This window comes from Aptenodytes patagonicus, chromosome 13 (genome assembly GCF_965638725.1).
Source record: "Aptenodytes patagonicus chromosome 13, bAptPat1.pri.cur, whole genome shotgun sequence".
NCBI lineage: Eukaryota > Metazoa > Chordata > Aves > Sphenisciformes > Spheniscidae > Aptenodytes > Aptenodytes patagonicus.
Window position 1 is genome coordinate 10,860,896 of NC_134961.1, and position 24,497 is coordinate 10,885,392.

The window sequence follows — 24,497 nt, forward strand, 5'->3', positions numbered from 1 at the left end:
ATATGCAGTTTATACTTAATTTGAGTAGTCTCATGACTACAGCAGTCAATATAAGTGATGCCTGAAGCCAGAGTTTAACTTCAGATCTTCACAGTGCAGTATTTTCCCTTGAAATAAATCTCGGTCAGTTCTTTGTGAGACCTGGTTCTACATCAGTTTTCCCATTTGAGACAGCCTTCTTCTGGTTGGATGGGTAGTATCTTATCTTTCTAGGATGAGGAAAGGAAACTACCTACACATCAGCATACGTAGTAACTTAAATAAGACAGAAATACTGTTTCTATTATAAGAAAATGTGAAAAAGAAATGTCCATTATCAGACCTTTTTTGTACAGTAATTAAAACAGGCAAACAGATGTTGATTTTCAGATTGGATTAAGGTTTATTTAACACTTAAAACTTTTGCTAGGCTTGATTCTGTCCCGTTATAATGAAACTATTAAGGAAAAGCACGTTACTACAGTCAAAGAACATCTGTTACAAGTCATAACCTTGTTACAAATTTTTTGTGTCTCTGGTAATCACAAAGTCTCTGACTGGCAGAAGTAGATGCTTGGCAAATACAGAGATACAGTGTCTTTACTAATATCTTACCAAAATGCTTACCAAAAATGGAAAGCCTAACTTGCAAAAGTCTTATAAAAAAACTTTACCCAATATGAAGTCATACTCCTGAATTTCAACATATATTTTGAGCAAATTCATGTACAACAGGACTTTTGCCTTCTCCCCAATTAACAAATAAAAATGCCTCTTCATCCTCAAGTGCAAGTCCTTCTCGTTTGCCGTGAAGCAAATGCACAGGATTTTGACCCAGGTGGGCCTCTCGGGAGCTCCGTTCCTTATACCACAACCAGTACTGAAAAGTATGGTGTAATCAACAGGTTTTTACCTTTTACCTAAAGAAATGTTGCTTATTCCCTAGTTTTAAAACTAGGTAGCTTCTGATATTGTTTGTGGGGGAAGAAGAATGTGAAATATGTTTTCCTCAGTCCAAGACATTTGAAAGGAGACTACACAGCTGCCAGTACCTGCTAATTATAGTATTTTATGGATATCCTTCTCCCCACTCATCCTGGATCTTATATTTCTTTTCTGGTTGTCATATTGAGAACATAAATTCTTAACCTTACATTATCAAAACTGTAATTTATTACTTTCTTAGTGGCTTTATATTATAGCCTAAACCTGTCTCAGTGTTTGAAATCAAACTGCATCCATTATCTTGAATAGTGGAATTTTCTATAGATTTCAAGATCTATGAAGAAATACAACCAGGCATGTAATTACCCTTCCTTCTTTTCTCTACAGGTTATTCCAAAGGACTATAAAACTATGACTGCTCTGGCAAAGGCCATCTCCAAGAACGTGCTCTTTGCTCATCTTGATGACAATGAACGAAGGTATGAGGTGCTTTATGATTTAAAGGATTCTATAGCTTGACCTGAGGACAAGAAATTATATTAAATTTTAACTCGGGGATCAGAACTACTCTCACTGATGCATTTGAGTCATACTAGATGCACCCTCACACACACAGAGGGTAAAATCACAAGCTAAAAAAAGGGCACGAACAGGATAGAATGTGTTCAGACATATTTAATATTTTCAAGTCAGCTGTGCCTGATAAACTTTATTCTAGGGTACTTAAGGAATTGGCTAAAGCAATCTCAGAAGCATTTGTAGTTACTTCTGAGAACTCAGGGAAGACAGGTCAAGTGCTGGAAAAGTGGGAAAGAGAAAGCGTGATGTCTATAAAGAGGTAAAAGAGAATTACAGGTAAATTATTTTGTTCTTTGAAAAACTGGAACAAACAAATTATGTGTAAGCACCTGAAGGAGACCAAGGAGTTCAGTAACAGCCAACGTGACTTTTAAATTGAAAATGTCTTTTTACAACTGAGTAGCAAGTCTTGTAGCTAGGGAAGGCACAACAGAGGCCAAACAGCTTGACTTCTAGTAATGTTTTCGACATTAATGTGTATGTCAGTTTCATGAACAATCAAGGGAAACATGTCTTCAGTGCAACCGCTATGGAGTCTATGCAAATCATTCCTATGGAAAGATATACTGAAGTGTGGGAAGGGTTGATCTGGTTTTCGTCATTATTGTCATTAATGACCTCAGTGGTGGAATAGAGTATGAGTGTTGAATTTTTAGATGACATGAAGATGGGAAGGGCTGCTGAAACATTGGGAGACAAGGCTAGAATTCAGAATTATGCTGACAGGTTGAAGAAAAGTTCTAGCAGGATGGATTGTCACTGAGCCAAATGCAGAGAAGTATACTTAGGCGGGAAGAACACCTTTAAAACTATAAGATGGTTTTGCAGTTTTGGTAGTTCCTTGAAAAACTATGTGGAGCTTATTGTGAATCATGCTCTGAACATTAGTCACTAATGTCAAGCTGTTTTGAAAACACTAATGTTTTACTGGGGTAACTAAACAGGAGAACATGCAGGACATGTCCCGGTGTTGGAAAGATTTCAGCTGGAACCCAGTGTCCAGTTTTGGGCACTGCACTTCAAGAATAAACAGTTGGAGGAAGTTCAGGGAAGAGCAGTGGGAACGATCACAGATCTAGATAACATCAATTCTGAAGAAAGAATGGGATTGGTTGGCCTGCAGAAGAAAAGTCAGGGGCAGAGGGACACGATAATAGCTTATAATTGTGTATGAATAATGGTATATGAGGAATAAACTGCTGTGTATGCCAAAGGGTAAAGAATGACAGATTTAATGTGCAGTAGGAAAGAGTCAAGTCAGATACTAGGAAGAGGTCTCTGACTGCTTGGGTAGGTTGTGGAGTCTCCACCACTTGAGGCCATTAGGAACAGATTAGACTATGGTGTGCCAGGAATGACATAAGTAGTGTCAGTCCTGCCTTGCAGCAGATAGGCTAAGTGATGTCGTGAGGTCCTTGCCAACCCCACTTTTCTGTGCTTCTGTGGTTAGAAAGGACAAAGACTTTGTCTACACTGATGTTTTTAGTACTGGCAGAACATCAGCAGTACAGTCCCTCTGTGGGGCTACTCAACACGTTTTCAGTCAAAGCACGTTCCAAGTGTGCAAATTTTGCTCCCTCTTGCAGGCATTTACACAGTTTAATTACTTTGCAATCCTAATTATTATGGTATCGCATTAGCATGCAGATTTCTGGAGTAATTAGAAGAGGATTAACTTTGCACATTTCTTCTAGCTTTTTCACCCACAGCAGAGAATTCTTGTACAGAACTGCTATAAATCCTAATTATACCTTCAGCATGCTAACGTGACAGGCACTGGAATGGTAGGTTTTAGAGCTGGAAAAGGGACATTTTGGTAATAAGTTATCAAAGTAGGGTGAGAGAGAAAAACTGAAGGAAAAGTGCTTTTTCTTGCACTGTGCTGATTGTACATCATGGTCATGGTCTCTCCTACCCGTTCCCCATGTCCCATTTACCTCTGTCAGCCAGACTTTCCTGTTACGGGTATGCGTTAAGATTGAAGAGATGTGCACAGATTCCCATGTGTGTGCTGCAGATGGGTTGTAGACTATCTGCTTTTGCGGTCCTCAAACTATGGCTTGACCAGGTGTATACTGCCTTTGCTGTCAAAAGATTTAGAAGCTTCTTGGTTTCTGGGTTGTGCACTGGAGCATATTCAGCTATATACCATCTCTCTTGCTCAAAGGATGTGTCTAGGTGCCTCATTCAAGCCTCATGATGAGCACGGCAAGCTGTTGCTGACATTGGGAAAGAAAAGGAACCGATGGACGTATGCATTCTGCTTTTGCAGACAGGATTGCAATGAACGAATAAATTGTTCTCTCTTTGCATTTTACTGAGCTTACTCTTGACATCATGCTATTGCCCTTGTCTGGTTTTGTTTGTCAAGTGTGGAGAAGTCAGCAAGTTGGAGCATACCATTGCCATCACTTCCAGTTTGCATCTTGTTGATGCAGATACGTAGTTCAGTAAAGTAAGTGGTGTATGACTTCATTTGGGTTCTGTCCTCTTGGAACGGTGGAAACCTAGGTGAGGATATTTTGTTTTCTGTGCTGCAGTGGTGGTGTTGGTGTTTATTTTCCTCAGTGCCTTCTACACTGAAGACAGTATCATTGTTTCATTTAATTTCGTGGTTGACCATTCACCAAGATGTAGGAGGTGTTCAGATGCGGGAAGGGTGGACTAGCAGGGCTTAATTCCTCATTTACAATGGATGACACATTTTTCCTTCTCCTCTGAAAATGTATTTATGTTAATCTGCTCTATGGCTGTGCAGTCCACATGACTTGTGTTGCACTTGCTGCTTGGCAGCTGTGAAGGTCCTTATGTCTGACATAAACCCTTATTTATAAAGGCAGTGTGTAGCATGTTATCTCAGTGGTCAAATGTTCCATATGAATGATTAATTTCATGAGAAGTCATGCTGAAGTTAAGGTAAACTAATATCTTTTTGTACTGGTGTCTGAAATAGTTTTGTTCAAGTCTTATTTTAGATAGCATCTTTTCATGTGCCATGCTTAAAAAAGAGTTGCCATCTCTCTCATGCATGCACACACACGCGCACACACATGTACACACAGTCTCTAGGGTAAAATTATTATGAAAAGTGCAATAAAAGGGAAACTAACTGCCTCAGTATTAAAAGCAGCAGAGCTAGTTGTCAGCAACTTTTGCCAAAATTTTCATTTCAAGAGTCGCTAATATTATAAAGAACAGTGCAGCTCTGCGAAGTGATGTGGCAGTCCACTGTTTTGTCGTGAGACTTTTCCACTGACTTCAATAAGATCTTGATTAAACTCTGGAGTAGGGTCCTGGTTCTCTCAAAGCCAGTGGCAAAATGCTCATTATCTGAAGTGGAAATGTGCTTTTAATTATTAGAGAGCTGTTGTTCTCATTTGCAAAATCAGGAATGTGTGGCTTTTTAATTGTGCTTCTGCACATGTGCACCTGATGTATATTTTCTGTGTGTCCTCCTTTGCCTAGAGCTGGTCTGTTACATGTACACTGACAGCAAAACCTTCAATTTACATGGATGTATCACACACTCATTATCCAAAATTCTATTGAATTGATGAGAAACTAAGTGTAAAAAGTTAAAGCAACATCAGGGCTTCACAAAATTAATTTCTTATTGTGTTTTAGTAGGTATATTTTGATTTGGATTGTTTATTAAAGTATAGCACATCTAAAAAGTACTGGACTGTATTAAAAATTTCTGTGAAATAGTCACAGGCAGGGTAAATATTTATGAGCTGTGGGGAGAAGAGGGATGTCAAGGGGGTGATGGGCTTAATTATGGACTAAACAGCTTAGCGAGTTGCAGAGAATACGTGCATGTGTGTCAGTGTGCCTACCTTTGGGCTCATCCTCGTTTCTTGTCTTGTTATTATCCCAAACTCAGTTACAGTCTTCTCAGAGTAGCCTCATGTCATATGTGCTTTGATGGGGTTTGCTTCCGTGGTTGGGATGTGTGGCAAAGCTCTTTCACTTTGTTGAGGCTTGATGTACCTACTTTGCAGTTAGGATGTATTTAATGCCTGGGTAGTTGGGCTTGGATTTTGATAGTGCTGTTATATCATCCTGCAGGTCCCTAGGCACGTGTGCTCTAACTTCTCTCTCCTCCTTTCCCCCACCCCATATGATGACGTGTTGGCTGGCTCATGTCCACATGGGGGTTTTCCCCTTCATTCTGTGTTTTTTCCGTACTCCACTTCCTTCGTGACTCCACTCAAAAACTCTTGGAAGAGACTGCTCAAAGGGTTTTATTAGGTGGGCAGTGGAGCTGGTTAGTCAAGCTCAGATGTGAGGGCAGCAAGATGTTTTGGAAAAGCATAGTTCCTCCTGGTGTGCAAACATGATGCAGAAGCTGTGGAGATGGCCACCAAGAGGACAGTTTTTCCAGGTGGAGAGCACTCTGAAGACCTGCTAGTTATGATCACTGCAAGATCAGCAGCTCTGTGCCTATCTGGTCCTGACTTGGTGCTCACCAAAGCCTCATGCACAGTCCTTCAAAACAGCTTCTCGTGTGACAGCTTTGAAAGAGCTCCTTGCAGCATAGGACATCTTCTGATACAGAAGACAGCACTGTGCAGGCTGTGCACCCAGAAGAACTAGGAATTGCTCTGCAGTCTGTTCAAGGATGAACAGCCTTGAGAGAAAACATCGGTGGAGCTGGACCTACAGCCAGGTAAGAGGCATTCACCCTCTCTTTCATTATACTGGGGAAAAGTGAAATGGCAACATTAACTGTGAGGGATTTTTGCATTATAAACATAAATTTTTTTTTTATAGATTATGTTCTTTGCAACAGTTTGTCTTTAACGTCAGTTGAGGGCAGAAGCCATCTTCCTTCTCTGGTCTTCATTGCACCTGTGATCCAAGAGGAAGTCCCAGAAAAAAAAAAAAATCCTTGATTATGGCATTTGTACCTAATAAAAAGAACTCAAAGATGAAATTACAGACTTTGCAGAAGTGCATATTTCGGAAAGTGCATCTATCTTTGTAACGTCCCTCCAGAATGCTGGTGGGAAGTTACACTTAATAACATTCAAGCGTTGTCCTAGGTGGCCTGTGCTATAGATTCTAATGGCTGAATAAGGGGAAGAAGTTCCTTGCTGATCTTGTCCCTCCTGGTTCCAATGTGATCTCATGGTTCAGGTCCATTCTGAAGGCTGTTAAGAGTTTGCATAAACTTTCCCCCTTCTTTTGGCCTGTGACGCTTGAGAGTTTTGCATATGGGAGAAATCAGCAAGGCAGGGTGTGTTGTGCTGATGCCCTCTCTGCTGCTTTGGTTTTGTTCAGTCAGCAGGCAGTGAATGATTTCTATCTATGCAAAGATGGAATTACACCCATAACTTGGCAGCATTTTATTTCCTCTCCCACTCTTGGATATCCAGCAGAGTAACATCCTCTAAGGCTTCCTAGTTGTGAAATGGTGTATAAAGTCAAAATTGGTGACAAGGGGCTAGTCTGATTGTCCTAATCTCTTCTAACCTGGCAGTGTAGCTAGTAAGAATTTTTATTGGTTCAGCATGTAATGCTGGAATACAAGTACACCCACTTGGCTTTGCCATGATGTTGAATAGTAAAGGGGGAAAAAAAAGGAAGAGATTGTTCATTTTCCTTCTGTGGATAAAAATAAAAGATATTTTTTCATGTCATTTCATTGACAGAGTGTTCTGTCTCTACTGGACGGGTGCAGCCACTGAGAGGGGGGCAGTGAGAAGGTTCAGAGGTGACCTGCTGTGGGAATGGAAGTTGGACCCAAAGCTGATGATTGTCAAGGAGGAGAAGGAAATATAACTGAAGCATAACCAGTGGGTGAGAGAGCAGGACCAAGAGCAGCAGGAGTGTCAGTCTTGGTTCCAGGATGTCACCAGTGCCTGCCTGCTCTGCTGTGAGTCATGAGCCACGTCTGTCAGCCCCTGTTCAGAAGCTCGGTGGCCTCCTGACCACATAAAGAAGTGGAATGGTTAAACATTCACCATATCTGTATGTAAATGCTATGTAAAATTTATATGTAAAAGCTATGTAAAACTTGTTCATCAAGGAGTAAAGAGAGTAGGTAAATATTTAACGTGCACTTTCAGATTCCACTTTTGGCATTTCAGCTAATATCACAATTTTTACAAGCATTTATTTTTTATTACTAATGTACAGGCAGCTGTAATGCCTGCAACAGCTTTCAGAATACATTTGTGTATTTTATTACTTGGATTAATAATAAATTGGTTTGTTTGGACAGTATACTGGTGTGAAACTGCTGTGGAAACAAGAGTCAGGAAATTGTATTTAATGCTTTTACTAAAATATTGAGCTCTTATAAAGGCGCAAAAGAAGCAACAACAAATGAACTAAACAGTGGACAAAACTGCAGTATTTATTACAGCAACACACAGTGTTGCATTTACTCTTGTGTGTTGCCTGTATGGCAAAGGTATGAAAATAAAGGGGATGTTTTATTTTCTGTGCTTGTTGGGGCCAAGATGAAAAGGTGAAAATTGGCACTTGTACTGGGCGTGCAAGCCAACCAAGAGTTTTCTTCAAGCAAAAATTCTTACCCTTTTCCCAGCATCCTCCCAAACATTGTGGAGGGCACATGCTACTGTGATACTGTAGATAAAATTGGAGGCAAGTTGTTGTATATACCATCATCTTGCTGTTAGCATTTCAGAAAAATGTTCTACAAGTATGTTTTAAGTAACCTGTGTTCTGCAATTCAGGCAGTTTTGTAAGCCATGACTGGTGGCAAAGTGGAGTCCTATAGGGACTTACTGGGCATAAACATACACTATTTGAAAGACATTAGTGTCCAAATTAAGACTTCCTCAGCATTGAGACACAATAACGTTCTTAAAATGTATTAAGGGCTGCCACGGAGGGGAAATGAGTAATCATGTATCTGTGTCCCCTGAAGACAAAACATCAGAATTAGGCTTAAGTTGTACAAGATGGATGTAAACTGGACACGTGGTAATAATTTCTAGTGGTAAGGATACTTAAATAGATTGTAGAATCTGTAATTGTTAAGAACAGGTTAGGTAAATCTCTCTGAACATAATTTAGTTTGTCCTCTGTTTGGATGGGAGAAGTCTCTTAGCTCTATTTTTGTAATTCTTGGCTCCTCAGTAGTGGGAAACTAGTGTATTCTTTCTCTAGACATTTTTCTTTTCTCTTTTTTTTAATCTATTAGAAGGGTTATTGTTATTTTGCACATCTTCTGTTTTCTCAGCTAGATGAATCTAATTCTCCCCGTCTTCCTTTGCAGACCAGGTTCCTCAGACCGCTGGCCATTTTTGTTGTTCTCCTCAACTTTCTCCAGTTGGTCCACCTCTTTCTTGTTTCTTTGTATTTTTCACAGCAACAGGATATTGTTGACTCCTACTTAGCCTGTGATCACTGGAATCATTGGATCCCGTCCTGCAGAAATGCTACCTTGGCAGCGAATCTTCACCATGTATTTATGCCGTTGGTTATACTAAATATACTTAGCTGTTGTGTCTTTATTGAAAGTATATCTATTTTCTCAGACCATTTCTTCAATTTGTAATCATTTTACATCCTAATGTTTTTTGAAGTGCTTGCAGCTCCTTTACAGCTAGGTATTGTCTTCAAATTCAGAAAACACACTCTTTATCCAGGTCACTAATGACTTGGGTACTTTTTTCAGTACAGGCATAATCTAACATGAGAAAAGTGGTTTTCTATAGCTAACAGATGAATTTTAGTTGTTGTCCTGTTGATCTCATATTAAAATATTCTTGAAACCTCTGGCGATTAGTGAATTTCAAGGACATTATTATTGCTATAAGCTTTATTCACTTCTGCGTAATACCATGTTTTATTAAAGCACTGGCTGCAGGCCAGCTGGAAAGCCTCATATATGTGGAAGAAACCTAAGACGGCACCATTCAGGAGCAAGATATTTTAGAAACAGGATGCCACAGCTATGACATACTCATTACACATCCTTTATTTTCCTTGCATTTGTAACTTAACTCTTTTGTTAAAAAACAAACACAGATCTAGCTTCTGCCTGTGCTTCGTATATGCCTACAGTGTGCAGAACAGTGCAAGAAAAATTCCCTTCCCGTGATACTGCATTAGTATTTCTATATCTCCAGGAGTCCACGTTGTGCTAAAACCACATGGATGGTAAGGGGGGATATTTACTCTGCCTGCTGCAGGCGTCTAAGTTAGCTGGTGCTCAAAACACCTCAGTTAGGAGCCTCAGGGTATGGTTTCACTGTTGATTTAAGCCAAATTCTGAGCTGGTACCAAAGGAGGAAGTGACACAGCGAGTGCCAAACCTTGGCTGCGTGTTCCTATTGCTCTCGTGGCCGCGGTTAGCCAGATCAGCTCTCTGAAAAGTGATCCTCCCCCGGAGGGTTAGTTTCCAGTCCTTCCTCTCAGCCTCTACCTGGCTGCAGCAATCCTTTGGCTAGCCGAAGGGAGGAGAGGGCAGGGCAGGACCTCCCCTTTTGGCAGCAGCAGGGGCCGAAATCAAATTAAGTGATGGCAAAACTGCACCTTAATTTCCTTTACTAGTCATTGGACAGAGTCAGGGGATGGAAATAGATGGCGTGAATACCTCTATAATGAGCTATCGTTCCTTGCCAAGAACGCTCAAAATGTAGAGCTAAGCCATTCAGAAGATGAGAAATGAAAAGAAAGAATAAGAGAGAGAAATTGCACAGCGAGGCATGGCAGAGTGGGGGGCGGAGGGCTTTGTTGAGTCAATAACATGGATTCCTTGGGTTATATTAGGATTTTTTGTGACCAAAGAGTTGGACGGGTTTCCTTCCCCTCCTTTTTGGGAGTAGCAACAGAGAGAGGAGGATGACAGCATCACCCCAATGCACTTTGTGCAGGGTGCACAGCGGGGCGGGCTGCATCCCGTGAAGGTTTGCAGAGGCGTGAACGTCCCACCTGTGCTGGAGCTCCAGCACAGTCAGCAGACTGTGGTAACCTGGGGGCAGAGGAGATGTGTATACACAAGTTAAATGTGCATGGAACAGATCTGGTACCGAAGAGACTGGTGCAAAACCTCTCTGTGGGGGAGATTTTTTTCTGACCATCGGTCATGTTAGATGATTAGCCTGTCCTTTCAATTCTACTTGTAAGCGACCAGGAGGAGGAAATAACCCTCTCAAAGTAACCAAGGCGACCAAACAAAGCTTTCCCTCTTTGCATAACACCAAGGTATTTTCCAGGTAAACTGCCTGGCAAACCAGCTTTCCTTTGTGCCTTTTATGCCTTGTTTATGGCCTTGATTCAGCATGGTATTTAAAAGAGCGTGTTTAACTGTGAGTTGTTCCATTGACTTGCTATGGATGTCAAAGGAACTATTCATGTGTTTAAATGGAAGCACACTCAGTCCTGCTGAATTGGAGCTTGCCAATGAGGAATACTACTTAAATTAGAAAAAGTTATGGATTTTGGAGAAAAACACTCATCTGGCAGCAGAGATGGAAATGAAACCAGGTAGAATTGCCCAGCCGTTTGGAAAATAAATGATCCAATTCTCCATTCAAGGATTAGCCATGAATTTAACACTGACTTTATTTTCCAGTACATCCATCTCATTTACCCAAGAATTATTGTCTTTAATTACCATTGTGGTGCCTGCAGGCAGCAGTCTTTAAATTAGTTATGCAAAGTTGTGCTCTCAGCAGTCATCCGGAGATCGTATCTCCTTTAGTATCAATCCCTTTACAGCAGCCTGACAGCGTACAGACGTTGTACTAGGGATGTACTTTTTGTGATGTCAGTTTTTGGCCTGGTAGATAGGTTATTCTCTTAAACATAACTAAAAGCACACACATTTGGTATTTATGGATATTTTTATCTTGAGAAACAAATACTGTCAGTTCATAGCTTTTTAGCGGTTGTGATTCACCCTCAGTGTTTTGTTAGACAGTTTATGTTCTTCATCACAAATACTAGCGGCGCCATTCCTAATGGTAGTTATTTTTAATTCTGCATAAAGTAGTGGTTTACATATGGGCAGTATGCCACCCATTCTGAAAAACAGAGTTAAAGCAGAGAAGTAATTTACATAAATCCTTTTTAGATCTAGAAAAAAAAAGCCTGAGACAAATAGTATTCGTGCACGCTCATGAAAAAATCTTGAGTCTAAACTTCTCTCTATATAAAATAGAAAAATTAAGACTACTGCCGAATTTTAGCGGGCCTTGTAAAATCTTTCTACCACTGCAGTATATGTGACCGTGCCTTTGTGTGCTTCTTTACACAACAGTTAGCTGGCAGTGGTTCTAAAAATGCGTTACTCAATGCTAAGGCTTTCCAGAATTAAATACAAAGGTTGAATAAAAGAACATCCACTCTTCTCAGCAAGTCTTTGTCTTCTGCATAAGAGCAGCTGGAAGCTTGTTGGGAGCAGTAATTTGTCTTTGTGCATGGACAAACAAGGGTTTATTTCAACTAAAGCTCTTTAAAATGATGCTTCCTTTTTTTTCTTCCCCCCCAGAAGGGTTGTAGGTAATCTGTCAACAGTTGCTCCTACTCTAATAAGTCTTCATTAGGTGACTGATTCTGCAACCTTGCAGAGCTTTGAAAGCCTGCGTGTGTCTTCAAGTGGGAGTATTACCGGTACCGGTACTGGAGGATCAACTGTATGATTAAGTTGCTTAGTTATGCATTTAGAAGGGGATGTTCAAAGAGCTGAAAGGAACTAGATATTCACATTGATTGATATACAGTGGGAAGTGAACATTTAACTCCTATAAGGTTCTCTTGAAAATCCCCATCTTACGTTCTGAATGGTTAGACCTGTGCATTGCCATTATGAGATGACACCTGCTTAGTAACACCGTGTTTGGAAAGACAGAAAGAAACTGACCTTCAAACAAAAAATAATCTATAATACTATGAGGTTTAGTGTGGGTTTTTTCCTTATAGAAATAGAGGATTCAGCTCAGCAACCAGATGAAATTTCTCTGTCATTCCAGTGCACTTAATGGAAATACCGAGTGTAAGTTATTTGACTGTTAGGCTGCTAGCTCTGTTTTAATGAAAAAATCTGACAAACCCAAACAATGATTTAGTTCTTGTTTTACAAGTTCCTTACTAAAGACTTTGACCTGAAGTACATCGCATCTTGTGAGGTAACAGCTGGTCTATCATTGTCTTTGGGAAAAAGTTACAGTTGCTAAGATTTCAAGAAACAAAGATGGTCTTTGAATCAACTGGAACAGCTGTAAGAGACTGACACACCATGCACTGTCAGCTGCTAAATTCAGATATTCAGACTGCCCGAAATGGGATACTTTAACCCTTTGGCACCATCAGATTCCTTTTCTCTCTGTTTTTCTTTAAAAAAAAAGCCAGAAAAATAAATTGGGTTTTCAATTTGGCTTTTGCTTTCAGAAATTAAAAAAAAAAAAACCACACAAAATTATCACTTTCTTTGTAGGGATTTTATTTTTTATATTTATTCAACTTCTGATTTATAAGCAATATGAAGACATGCTTGTTGACAGATGAAATTTGCATTAGAAAAGTATAACATGCTCCTCTGTGTGGTGCATTAAATAGAAAATGTAATAGCATGTATCCAGAAAACAGCATCAGATGCTATTTTAAGGCACACAGCATCTTCCCAGTTTTGTATGTGGAGAGTGTATTTAGTTTAATGAAGCAGAATGAAGGTGAATTTACCACATCTAGAAGGGAAAGGTAAGTGATAGCAATGGTCTCTTTAATAGACAGAGGCATGTGAGATCCAAAAGCTGGTGGCTGAAGTTGGGCACATTCAGACTGGAAAAGTTTAGTTTTTTCTTTTTAGAGTAATCAGGGAACTGATCCATAATTTAAATTAGCTCGGGATGTGGCAGATTTTCCATTGCATGAAGCCTTCAGATCAAGCTTGGCTCTCTGCTGTTACTAGTTCTTGCAGCACTTTCTGAAGCACTCCAGAATATTGTCGGGTTTTTTTCAAAGATGGCAAAATGTGATGACATGAAAATTTATTTCACTTAATGAAGAGTCAGCAACCATCTCTTGTGAACAAAACGCCTGTATGACTTCGGTACGCCTGAAAGCCAAGCTGTTACAACTTGGAGCTTGACTGATTTTTGGATGCCTGAAATAGGCACATATTGGGTCTCTTGCTAAACTATTGTTTTAGTTCAATTACAAAGGATGGGATATTATTCAGGAGCCTCTGAGATTTTGTAATCTGTGTTAGATAGTATCAGGAAAGCCGTAGTTGCTTTAGCATCTATTCATCAGTTAAGTCTCAGTGGTGCACAGCATGGCTGATCTTACCGCTGACGGAGAAGGGGGTACCGCCCAGCAAATGGTACCCCCGAGCTCTCTGCTTTGCTTCGTGCAGAGTGCTCCTGGTCAGACGATGAGACGGGTGTCTCAGCACTGAACACTGTTTTCTTGCCCAAAGAGCCATGCTGGCGCAAGCTTGCTCCTAAGTGATTTGCTTCAGTATTTCCAAGCGGTGCATAGTGATGGCTTCTTACAAAAACTCTTTTACGCATCACATATAACCTACTTTCTTGTGCCCTGTACTCCTAGGTCCTGATCCTGCGCCATCTGAGTAACTAAAAGATTGCCTATTATCGTCACTGTTTGCAGAATCAAGTACAGTTTATTCTTCTGTTTGTGGATATAACCACGTGAAAAAAGTAGATTTATGTCACGACCCCAGAGGATTTGAAAGTTCTGTGCTCATGTGAATGAATGTCCTAGAGTAAAGTCTGTCATAAATTGAATGATTTTCCAGATGTGATAATTGAGGTAAGCAGAATAAACTGCGCAATCTAGAGCTTTAATTCTCATTAATAGGAAAGCACTTTGCTGTCCTGGTAGTCTATTTTATATTTACAGTTACTACAAAGTCCACGTAAAGGCTAGACGTTCTGACGTCCCTCTCTCCATTTTCAGTGAAAGACCAAGTTTGCTGTCAGTAATGACAGCTATGACCTGAGCCAAATTCCAGCTCAGGTTCCACATCTTTGTGTTTTTCATATGTCTGATAGTCTGTGAGATCTATTTGTTGTGAAAAGTCAGGGAGAAACAAGAGAAACAAAACAACAGATTTACGTATTTTCTGCATTTAATTTTGTCTTTTTTATTCTTTGTTGAAAAGATTTGTAACAAGACTTTGCTGCATCCTTTGAAATGCTTGCTCTTCTTTTCCCTAACAGAGGCACATCACTATCTTATGAGGTGAATGGGAATTACTTTTCAATATCCAGAAACAGACTTTGGCCTTTTGACATCCTAATAATTCCCAGAACAGCCAACTGAACCTTCACCATGATAGAGTGGATTTGCTATGTTAAAATATTGTAGCAGTGCCCTGATTTCAAGTCCTGACAGTTTCATCACCGCAGTTGACCTGTGTTCCTCATACAGCTGCTTTCTGCAACGTGGTTACAACATCCATGCAGATTTTCCTTTGCTTTTAGAAACTTGGTTTAGAATAGTGATAACTTGTGTTTCGTCCAAGTTTACTTTTTGTTCTTTCATGGTATGTCGTGTGTCATGTTTCCTCTCTTATTTATTAAATCCCGTGCTTTGACTAGAACTTATTTCCAAGAATATGAAATTATTGTTCTATTATTAGAACACAGGATTTGATTCCTTGACAGGTTGACAAGAGCTTTGCAGCACTTTGCAGGAACAGCCCTTCCTAATCAAAACTGTCCTCAGCAATGTCAGTTGGTTTACCCCGGTGCTAAAATACAGCTGAAATAAAGCTGCTCAGTTGCTTGGGCAATGTGTTGCGGCATCTGGGACTTAATGGTCTCCTTTTCACACTCACCCCACCCTCTGATACTGACAGGCATCTTCAGAGCAGGAGCTAGCAACACACGCCTTTTTAATGTCTGATCCTTTACATACACGTCCTAATTGAGTTCTTCATAGATTTCAACATCTGTCAAGTTTTCTTGGCCGTGATATACCCTATTAGTATAGGCTCATGGTCATCTGACTCCTGGCATTTTTTGGTAATAAGTAAATTTCATTTAGACTACAAAGACAATAAACCTGCTAATTTGATGCACCTTGGGATCTTCCTTATGTTGCAGGTTTCTTTTTTTCACTGGCTTCTAAGTGTTTTCATTTCCTGTGCTCTTTGGCTTTGGGACTTCCTTCCTCTTCTGGCTTAGGATTTTAGCCAAATTCAGCACTTGAGATCTGATCTTCACTTTAATATGCTCAGTGTAGGCTCTTTTTAATTATCTGGGCTATATATCATTATGTCAGAAAATTTAGATTTCTTTTGCAGCAACTTCCTATTAAAACAATTGCCTGATGAATACGGTTATTGTGAACGTGAATGATGTGCATTTAGAATAGTTTCATTTTCAAAGGATGCTTTCATGAAAAACAAGGTTAAATTGTGTGGGAACAATGGAGATTCCGCGAACAGCTCTAATAGGTAGCTCCTTTCTTCCTTCAATACTTAGTGTTAGAAAACATATTAGAGCACAAGAGATACAGGGAGGAAAAGAAAACGCAGAGTTATATTGTTCTTAGACTCCAGAACCATGTTCTTAAAGCCCACGGGTGAAATGATGAACAATTCATGCAAAGGTTACATAGAGCTTATTTCTGCTAAACTTCTCCACATTTCTTGTTTATCCGTTTTATTTGTTTTGTTGCTTTGTTCTAGTGCCGTAGTGACACCCTCTGGCAATGGCAGGATAGTTTCATTGCTGTTACGGAACTCTTTAGCAATCGGTGAGCAATCTCACTGGAAAGGCATTGGCGTACCCTGTGCTTCCTTCTCTCTCAGAGCTAGTTTGGCTCAAGACTGAAAATCACACACGTGAAGTTAATTAACGTTGTACATGAACGTGATGGCTAATTGCTACAAATTAAAGTACCATGTAATAAATAGTGTTGGGCAGCTTTTTTTTTGGTGAACAGCTTGAAAAGTCTCCCTTTGTACTTTAATTTGTTTACATCAACTCTAAAGCACGCTTTTCTCTTCGGGAGTGAAGCCTCTGAGCAAAGCCTTACAGATGCTCTCGCACCAGAACAGAGGTGACTCACCGATCCCTTCTACCTGTGAAATAAAACAGGTTTTTAAAGATGGAAAAGCTCCTGTGAGTTGCCTGCCTACTGTTAATTTTGTATTTTGTGTTGGTAATGCTTTTATTTGTGCTGTTTTACACTATGGGTCACAAAATGCAAACTTCTTGCAGCTGAATTTTTTTCCAGGCAGTATAATGAGAAAAAACAGTAAGCTGTTCAGGCAGTTGGAACAGCAAAGTGGGGCGGCTGGGGCTTGGAGAAAGGCATTAAGATGCCTAAATCCTATTAAAATCAAGGAGTTGGAGAATACGTAACGTTTTTTGTCAGATCTAGATCTATGTCTCATTTTGATAAGCAACTTCGTGCATGTCTACAGGGCAAGCTGGTAGTACAGAACTACCTAAATGATCAGTCAGGGCAAAGCAACCGCCTGGCTGTGGCAGCGTGAGGATCTGTGCTGGGTACCTCACCTGGCTTCTCAGCAGCCTGAATTAGCCCAGATATAGAGGTTTGTGCTGCTGGACTCCTTCCAGCGCTCAAGCAAAGTTGAAGGCTGCATTGTTAGAGAAACCTCCATGCATAAATGGGGAATGGTGGTTCTGAGATAAAAACCTTAACGGGACCTGTTGCTCCATCCCAAAAGGATCTGCTTGGAACAAACCCTCCCCAGTCCCATAGCAGGGACCGAGCTGTCCTGGACTGATGCTGGGAACTCTCGGTTAGGACACAGAGACTTCTCAGCCTCGTGATGAAATATGAAGGTCTAGCTCAGCTTCTGAAAGCAGCCGTCGTTGTATCTGCCACCTGGGGTCACTGTGTTCAAGGTTATTAAAAAGGAGAAGTATAAAGTAACAAAGACAATATAAGCAGTAAAAACATACTTCCAAGCCCTAACCCCCGGAGGCTAAAATTGAGATTGCCATAAGTATACAAATTACTTGAAATTTTTATTGTGTGTGAAAAAATGAAGCCCTATATATCAGCGTGTAAACAGAAGTCTGCTTTAACAGGTCAGAGATTTGTATAAAGCAAGAGATGAACTAACACAAGAAAAGCGTTATCTCTTGTAGACCTTCTTGAATTTTGTCTTAGTTCTTCTACCTGTTGGTTCATACAGTGTATTACAACTGACTTTAAAGATCTTCGTAGCAGTGTAATTTTGTGGTTGAGAAATCTTCAGTGGTCTTGAGGCTGATCTTGTTTTACACTGGAATTGCTGCACATATCTCAGTGGCTTTTCATATTATTTACACATGTGAGATTATAGGTGAGTCTAATATATATCTTGAATCTGCACCCATCTTACAGAATTTCTTAAGTATGCTATTATTTAAACCTTTGTCTCAGCTAACCCCACATGATATATTACGTACCTGCAGTACTTCTTAAAAGCACTTTAGCTAAATTTTCAAGCTGGCTAGGCTTAAAGTTGTCAAAATATGTATTTATGTTAAAACTCCTCAGAATGCTGTGTGGATGTAAATCTTTCTGTGGAGGTGCTTCATCGTGAGAGAGAAAAGGCTGGTTATGTGCTGGGAAAAGAGCAGCTCCAGATGATGCAAATGCTACTTCAAGTCCCATTTATTGTCAGAGCGGCATCAGCAGTGTGTGTGCTGCTCTGAAGCTGGATGTCCCCAGTGCTCTCTTTGAGAGCTGTCTCTAACAGCAGCTGCAAAATTTCTGCCTGGTAGCCTGAATGAGAAAGTCAAAGCTAAAGCAGTAAGGCACAGAAACCCTTTTCCCACTCTATTCTGCTCACAAGTCCTTTTATAAAGACCTGTAGGTACCCAGAAGACATATTTCTACTGCTGTACCTGGCCACTGGGTGGCCTCCCTTAGAGCTGAAGAACATAACTTTTATCTATGGAGTGCATCTTTTTTTTTCTCAGCTAAATATTGCTGAAACTTCTAGATAATGGGGCTATACAAGACATTTCATGAAATCCAGGCTGTTGTTTAGTATGGAAAATTGGTAAATGGATATTTTGACCCTTTTTTATCATTACTAATTAGAAATTATGTGTATAATTTACTTAATGCTTTTGTTGACATATCTGTGCATCAGTAAGTACTTCAGTTACAGGTATAGTTGAAGAACAGGAGGATGAAAACAGTATTGCACACAGTAGCGTTTCTTCTGTATCTCTTTGCAAATGGAAATCATCCATTCTTTGCAATGCCGAAGGGTTATATAGTCAGAATTGCCTTACTCCTGTGCCTTTTCAAATGAACTTTGCATCACTGTCAGCACCTCTAAATAAAATTATTTAGCATCGTTCTTAATTACATGATCTTGAAAGCATCTGTAAGGGCCACATTTTAGTCTTATTATAATCAGTATTCTTTGGAGTAATTCATTACTTATATCATCATGAGGTCAGAACATTATGTTTTCATCTCTTATAGTGAGATAGCTCCTCATACAGGGTATCATGCTGCTGTACACATAATTAGTACTATATGAAGAATATAAATTAACATGTTAGTTTTGATGGGAATGTTGATGAGGTTGGAAAGGCATCATTAATATCCTCAATAGTGCAAAATAATACCTCTGATTTTAGCTTCCTTTGCTTTTCCTTTCAACTAGTTAAGCTAAAAATATGGCACAGCTGCTTTCCCTTTACACATGTGAAAATGTGTGGAATGTGAAGTAAGAGAGAACTGCAACCCTTTGGGTGAGAAAACATGACGTTCAGTGCTAAGACACCAGTCTCATCGTCTTGTCACGAGAGCAGGGCAAAAGGGAGGGTTCGGTGGCACTACTTGTTGCTGTAGGGACTAGAAAGATCGGTCCTCCTGACACAGCAAAGCAGCATGACTGCAGTAGTATGCAGCAGGATGGGTTTTGTTACTGATTGATTATGTTCAAGATAAATTGCTAACTCACTTGGAGTTGCTGACTGCACTTTTGCCTCCTCTGTGGCCTAAGTTGTTTTAAGCACTGTCGAACTTGAGCAGTCCCTCGAAAGCACATCGTCTAGTCCTCAGTTAACTGCTGCTAATGGATCAGATAGAAGATTAAGGGAGAAGAAGAAGATCCTTATGGATGTAAATCAATACTTATTAATGACATCTAACTGCGTTAAGTCTCAGGAGAAAGGAGAATCCAGCTGTAGGATCTGATCTGTAGCTTGATAGAAGGTCTGTGCAGGAGACCAGTAGAAAGGATGAATGGCAGTGAAAAGCAAATGATGGAAAGCTTTGTGAAATGTATTTATATTAATAATAGTTGACTCTTAAAAGGTGCTCTTTGCCTGTTGTGCTTTGGGCTTTTTATTAAGAAGGGTAAGTAACCATTATCTATGTTGAACACTTTTTGGATATCCTTTGCTATTGTGGTTGATGAATAAAATTACAAAGTGAATATCTGATCCTGACGGTGGATCTATGCAAACAAGCTCTTATAATCTGGAGGACCTCAGTGGACGTCAGTGGGAACTACTACAAGCAAGAGGATTAGTCGATATTAAATTGACGGCCAAAGTAAAGGAGCTGTGGACTGGGAGCAAAACAACAGAAAATATTGGTAGGAGAGAATTAAATTGTGCTCTTAGATAGCTCTTTTGTAAAACTAACTCAATCAGAAAGTCACTAATTAGTTTTTACGAATTGTGGGAGCAGTTTAAACTTGGCTGCCTTTCATAGTTACTGGAAGTCTCACATAAAATAGAGTGTATTTCTAATGTGATTGAATTAATGTTTTCTCATTACTGGAGTCTGCTTTTTCCTTTCCTTATTTTTGTTGATTTACTATGCAGGAGTGTAATATTGCATCAGCACAACATTGCAAAGATTACAAGTATATGACTGTAAAACCAGTATAGTTTCCTGTCTGTAATTTTTGAAAGTTTCTGTTTTTTCTTTTAGTTTTCATAGTGGTTTTTAGTTCTTTGCTCCCTGATTCAGCCTCTTGGTAGTAGGGTGACCCAGCTTTCCAGTCACAGAGGCATGAAAAATCAGCATAATTAAAAGTCATATATTAAAGCAACTTTATGACAGTTTGCTTTTCTAAAATGCAAAGGAGATGTGAGAGAAGACTCACCCATGTTTGCTATGTATGTTGCTTGGCAAAATCCATCTACTGCACTTGGAGATTTGGTGATTGATAGGATATTGCAGTTATTTTTATTGAAAACCCAGGGTTTAACTCACAGGACGTTTTTAGTTCCTGACTTACATTATTGATTATAATTTCTGGTCAGCTTGGATTCTCTTCCTATCTCTATTCCCCTGGTATTCACAGTGATGCCACTCTGCCTTTCTCTCTTAAATCCATCAGGTTTACATTCTGGTAATTTTCCACTTTTCTTCTCCTCCCGGCCCTCGGCGCGCTGCCTTACATCTCTCTTCCACTTTGCAATTTCTGATTTATTTCTGGCATCTGTTCAATTTCAGAAAAAAAAATAATTCTGGCCCATGAGTCTTGAAAGGCAATATAAATTCCATTTTTATCAACATTCGTCAATTAAAATCTGATATTACCAAGCCTGCTTATAAATAACTTGGCTGTTCCAAATTTATGTTGATAATACCTTATACCATTCATTCCATATATATAGCACTTTCATATGGCAGGTGAGGAGAGATGATTCTGTGAGACTATATACATTTACAAGTACAGAAATAAAATCCATTGACTATACCCCGGTGTCACACTCACTGTGTGTATGCTCACACTTATGCACATGTGCATATAAGTTGCTTTGAAAGATGAACTTGTATATGAATATCTGATAAGATGTAAAACTGAAGCCTGAAATCCGGGCTGATCTCTTGAGTTTTGGTTCAAGGCCAGATTCTGGAAAATGATTTGAGTTCCGATTCAGGCAAAATCCCTTGAATATGTTTTTCTGGCAATATTTTTGAGAACAGCTGATCTTTTCACATTTTTTCCATTTGGGTTAGAAATCTTAAGAGAGTAACCAAGATGCCACTGAAATACTGCTGTTTGCTGCTCATTGAAAGGAAAATGCAACCCATATACGTGGTGCCATAATTTTGGCATTTTCCTCTGGTGTATCTCAAAGCTCTAGATGATAGATAATGACATTAAGGAGAGCGAGTTGAAGTTAATTGCAAAGCGTTGCTTATTAGGTTTGAAAGAGATATAATCACAGGGCATTCTAATTTCTTAAGACACTGATTAATATAACAGCTACAGAGAAAAAACTGGCAGTGAATACGTTTCTAGGGAGTTTGCAGGATTGCTGGTTTATGCATTTTCTTTTACAGCCTACACAGTTGGAGATAGTTCAGAATCTTACTGTTTAAGAGTAAGCCAAGTATCTAAAATCTTGTGACCATATTTAGGGATGGATGAAATGTTTTGGTTAAAATAGCTCACACTCCCCTACACATGCCCATATTTCTGTCCGGTCTGCAGACCGGTGAAAGGAAGAAACAGGGAGACCTCAGAGATTTCCTTTGCCTTTCTTTTAATCCATCAGCTGGGTGTTAATGATCTCACGCTGCTTATTCCAGTACCCGAATGCCTGCCTTCCCTCTGGCCTGGTTGAATCACCCAGTGCCTTTACCGGTTACTGTATTCATCCACAACTCTTATTTTGGTTTAATCATCCCATTAGTTGAAGCTGGAGAAACGCTTTGTGGCACGTGGCACTGGTGCGTTCTGCATCTCATCCAGCATGATGCTGGGCTATGCCAAGTAGGGTTGTCTCATGGCAAGGGTGGAAGAATAGGGGGAAAATTCAGAAGATACGGGAATGATAGCATCATTTGGGGCTTACACCTTTTTTCTTGCTGTCCCACTGGTACTGACCTTTCCCAGTTACTGTCATTCCCTGTCCATCTGGCATGTTTGTCTGGATAAAGGCTGTCTGCATCTCTGGTGGGAACGTGCAAAATATGGAGAGGGCTAGTGCAGTTTAAAAATAACATTTATTAGCAGATAGATTAAAGGCTAGAGAAGGATGTTTGGTGGAACAGCAAGAAAGGCAGTTCCAAGCTACATCTGTAATAATGAAATTCTTACAGTAGTCTCAGACAATCTGTTCCCAGTATGTACCAGGACATACAGCATTACCCATGGCTGTGCCAAGAGGCTGAACTCCACACATCTCCTGATAGTCAGTAATTCAGCACAACACGTGCAGTTAGACGGATTCTCCGGCTCTGATTGAAATCTAGAGGATGCTCGAAAAACTCCTAAAGCAGGCAAAATTAAACAGGCTTCAGCTATATAGGAGGTGGATTCTGAAAGCTACCAGTGGCAAAATGGAAGATTGTTTTTGAAGAACAAGATGTCTCATTCCTGACCCCGTCACCTTCCGTGCGAGCCAGGGAGAGAGCACTGATGCCAATCCAATAGGCATGCTCAACAGATGTCCAAGTCTCTGGTTTATATCCAGTGATACTAAAGGTTGTTTATAAAGGCAAGATGTTATTGTTTTGAGTGTTTGGCACTGCCTCTCATCTTTTAAAAAGTTGAGAGGAACAAATCTGATGAGGTTTCCAGCTATTTCGTCTCGGTTACAAGAGTATGCTGTCAGAAACCAGTGTGTCTTCTCCGACAGCGATCCTGCACTTGTTTTACTCTTCGTTGCCCTGCTAGGAAACATCTTTTTGCTTCTCCTTGGGAATACTATCTGAAAGGGTTCTCTTGAATCATTGAGTTCAGCCATCTGGTACTGTAGAAAACCAAGTCATATCCCTCAGATAACCTCAATGAAGTTATTTTTATTTTCTCCAGTTTATTGGGCTACAGTTGTTGGAAAGCTGCTCCGTAACACTACCGATCCCATGGCAAGAGAGCATCTTATTTCCAGACTAAATGTTTATATGTGTTGATTTTTCATGCCCTCATTGTCCATTAGTTAAAACAGCTCTTTTTCAACTCTGATGTTCACCCTTACCCTTGCCTCTCATCTCTATGTATTTATGAATTAAAATGATATCTGTTCTTTACTTACTTTACTGCTGTAAATGATTCAAACTCTTTTCTTCTTTTATAAAAGATAGGCTCTCCATTACACCTATCACCGCAGAATACCTTTTTCTACATCTTCTTGAATCAAATGCATCTTGTTTCTTTGTTTCTTTTGCACGTGGTTGATTAGAATTGTGCACAATGTTGAAGTGAGATCATCTACAGAAGTGCTTTTTACAGTGGCATTAACACTTCCTTGCTCACTTGGAAGTGACCCAGTTTATACTGATATAGGGTGGTTTTGCTTTTTTCCCTGGCCAAGGGTAAAAAGGGTAGCTTACAGTTATCCAATGATTTAATAAATTCAGATTAAAGTAGAAATTGTTGCTGTAACTTCAACATGCATGGCCTTTCATGTTAGATTACTGAATTTCATTCCAACTGTATTACTTCGGTCATCAAAAGCATCCATTTTTTCCCTGTGATACTCTGTGTAATACCTCCGAACGCAGCATCTCCACTTCTTACGACTGGGCCTTGAAATATTCTTACTAAAATTACCTCTGGGCTTGCTCTTCCACTTCCAATATCAACTGTTGTTAATCTACCTTAAATTATTGCCTTAAGCACATTATGGTTCTTCTTCCTAATCAACTTTCCCATTTTAACCAGCGGTTTACCTCATAGCACTGAACATGCTTCCTTGAAGAATCGATTGATTTATTTTGTCTAGAATATCAGTTATCAAATAAAGGGAGAAAGCAGATATTGCAATGTGTCTCATTTTCCAATTACCTCTATGACTTTCATTATTCTTGCTTTCAAAATTTGTTTTTAAGCCTTGCATTACTGAGGTTGGACTATTGGTGAATCTATAGCTGCACAGGTTACCTTGGGATGACACCAATCTATAGCCATCAAAGATGATGAACAAAGTGCCTTTTAGTTCAGTCTTTTCTGAGTTGATTAATTAAAGGTCAGACATTCACGCTGCAATCCTGATTTCACGTCAGGAAAAATACACCTTCCTGAGCCTTTCGGAATAAGAATTTCAGACTGTGGGTTGTCTAACACATTTAGTTTTCAACTGCATGAAAACTAA

At 39.7% G+C, this 24,497-nt stretch overlaps 1 protein-coding gene across 2 annotated transcripts in view; it reads left to right on the forward strand.

Annotated features, from left to right (window-relative positions):
- Positions 1 to 24,497, forward strand: part of PRKAR1B (protein kinase cAMP-dependent type I regulatory subunit beta) — a 103,105-nt gene that overhangs the window by 18,585 nt on the left and 60,023 nt on the right. For both annotated transcript variants that reach the window (XM_076350799.1, XM_076350800.1), the window contains exon 4: positions 1,312 to 1,403. In XM_076350799.1, coding sequence (XP_076206914.1) covers positions 1,312 to 1,403 — 92 coding nt within the window. The remainder of the gene's footprint in view (positions 1 to 1,311; positions 1,404 to 24,497) is intronic.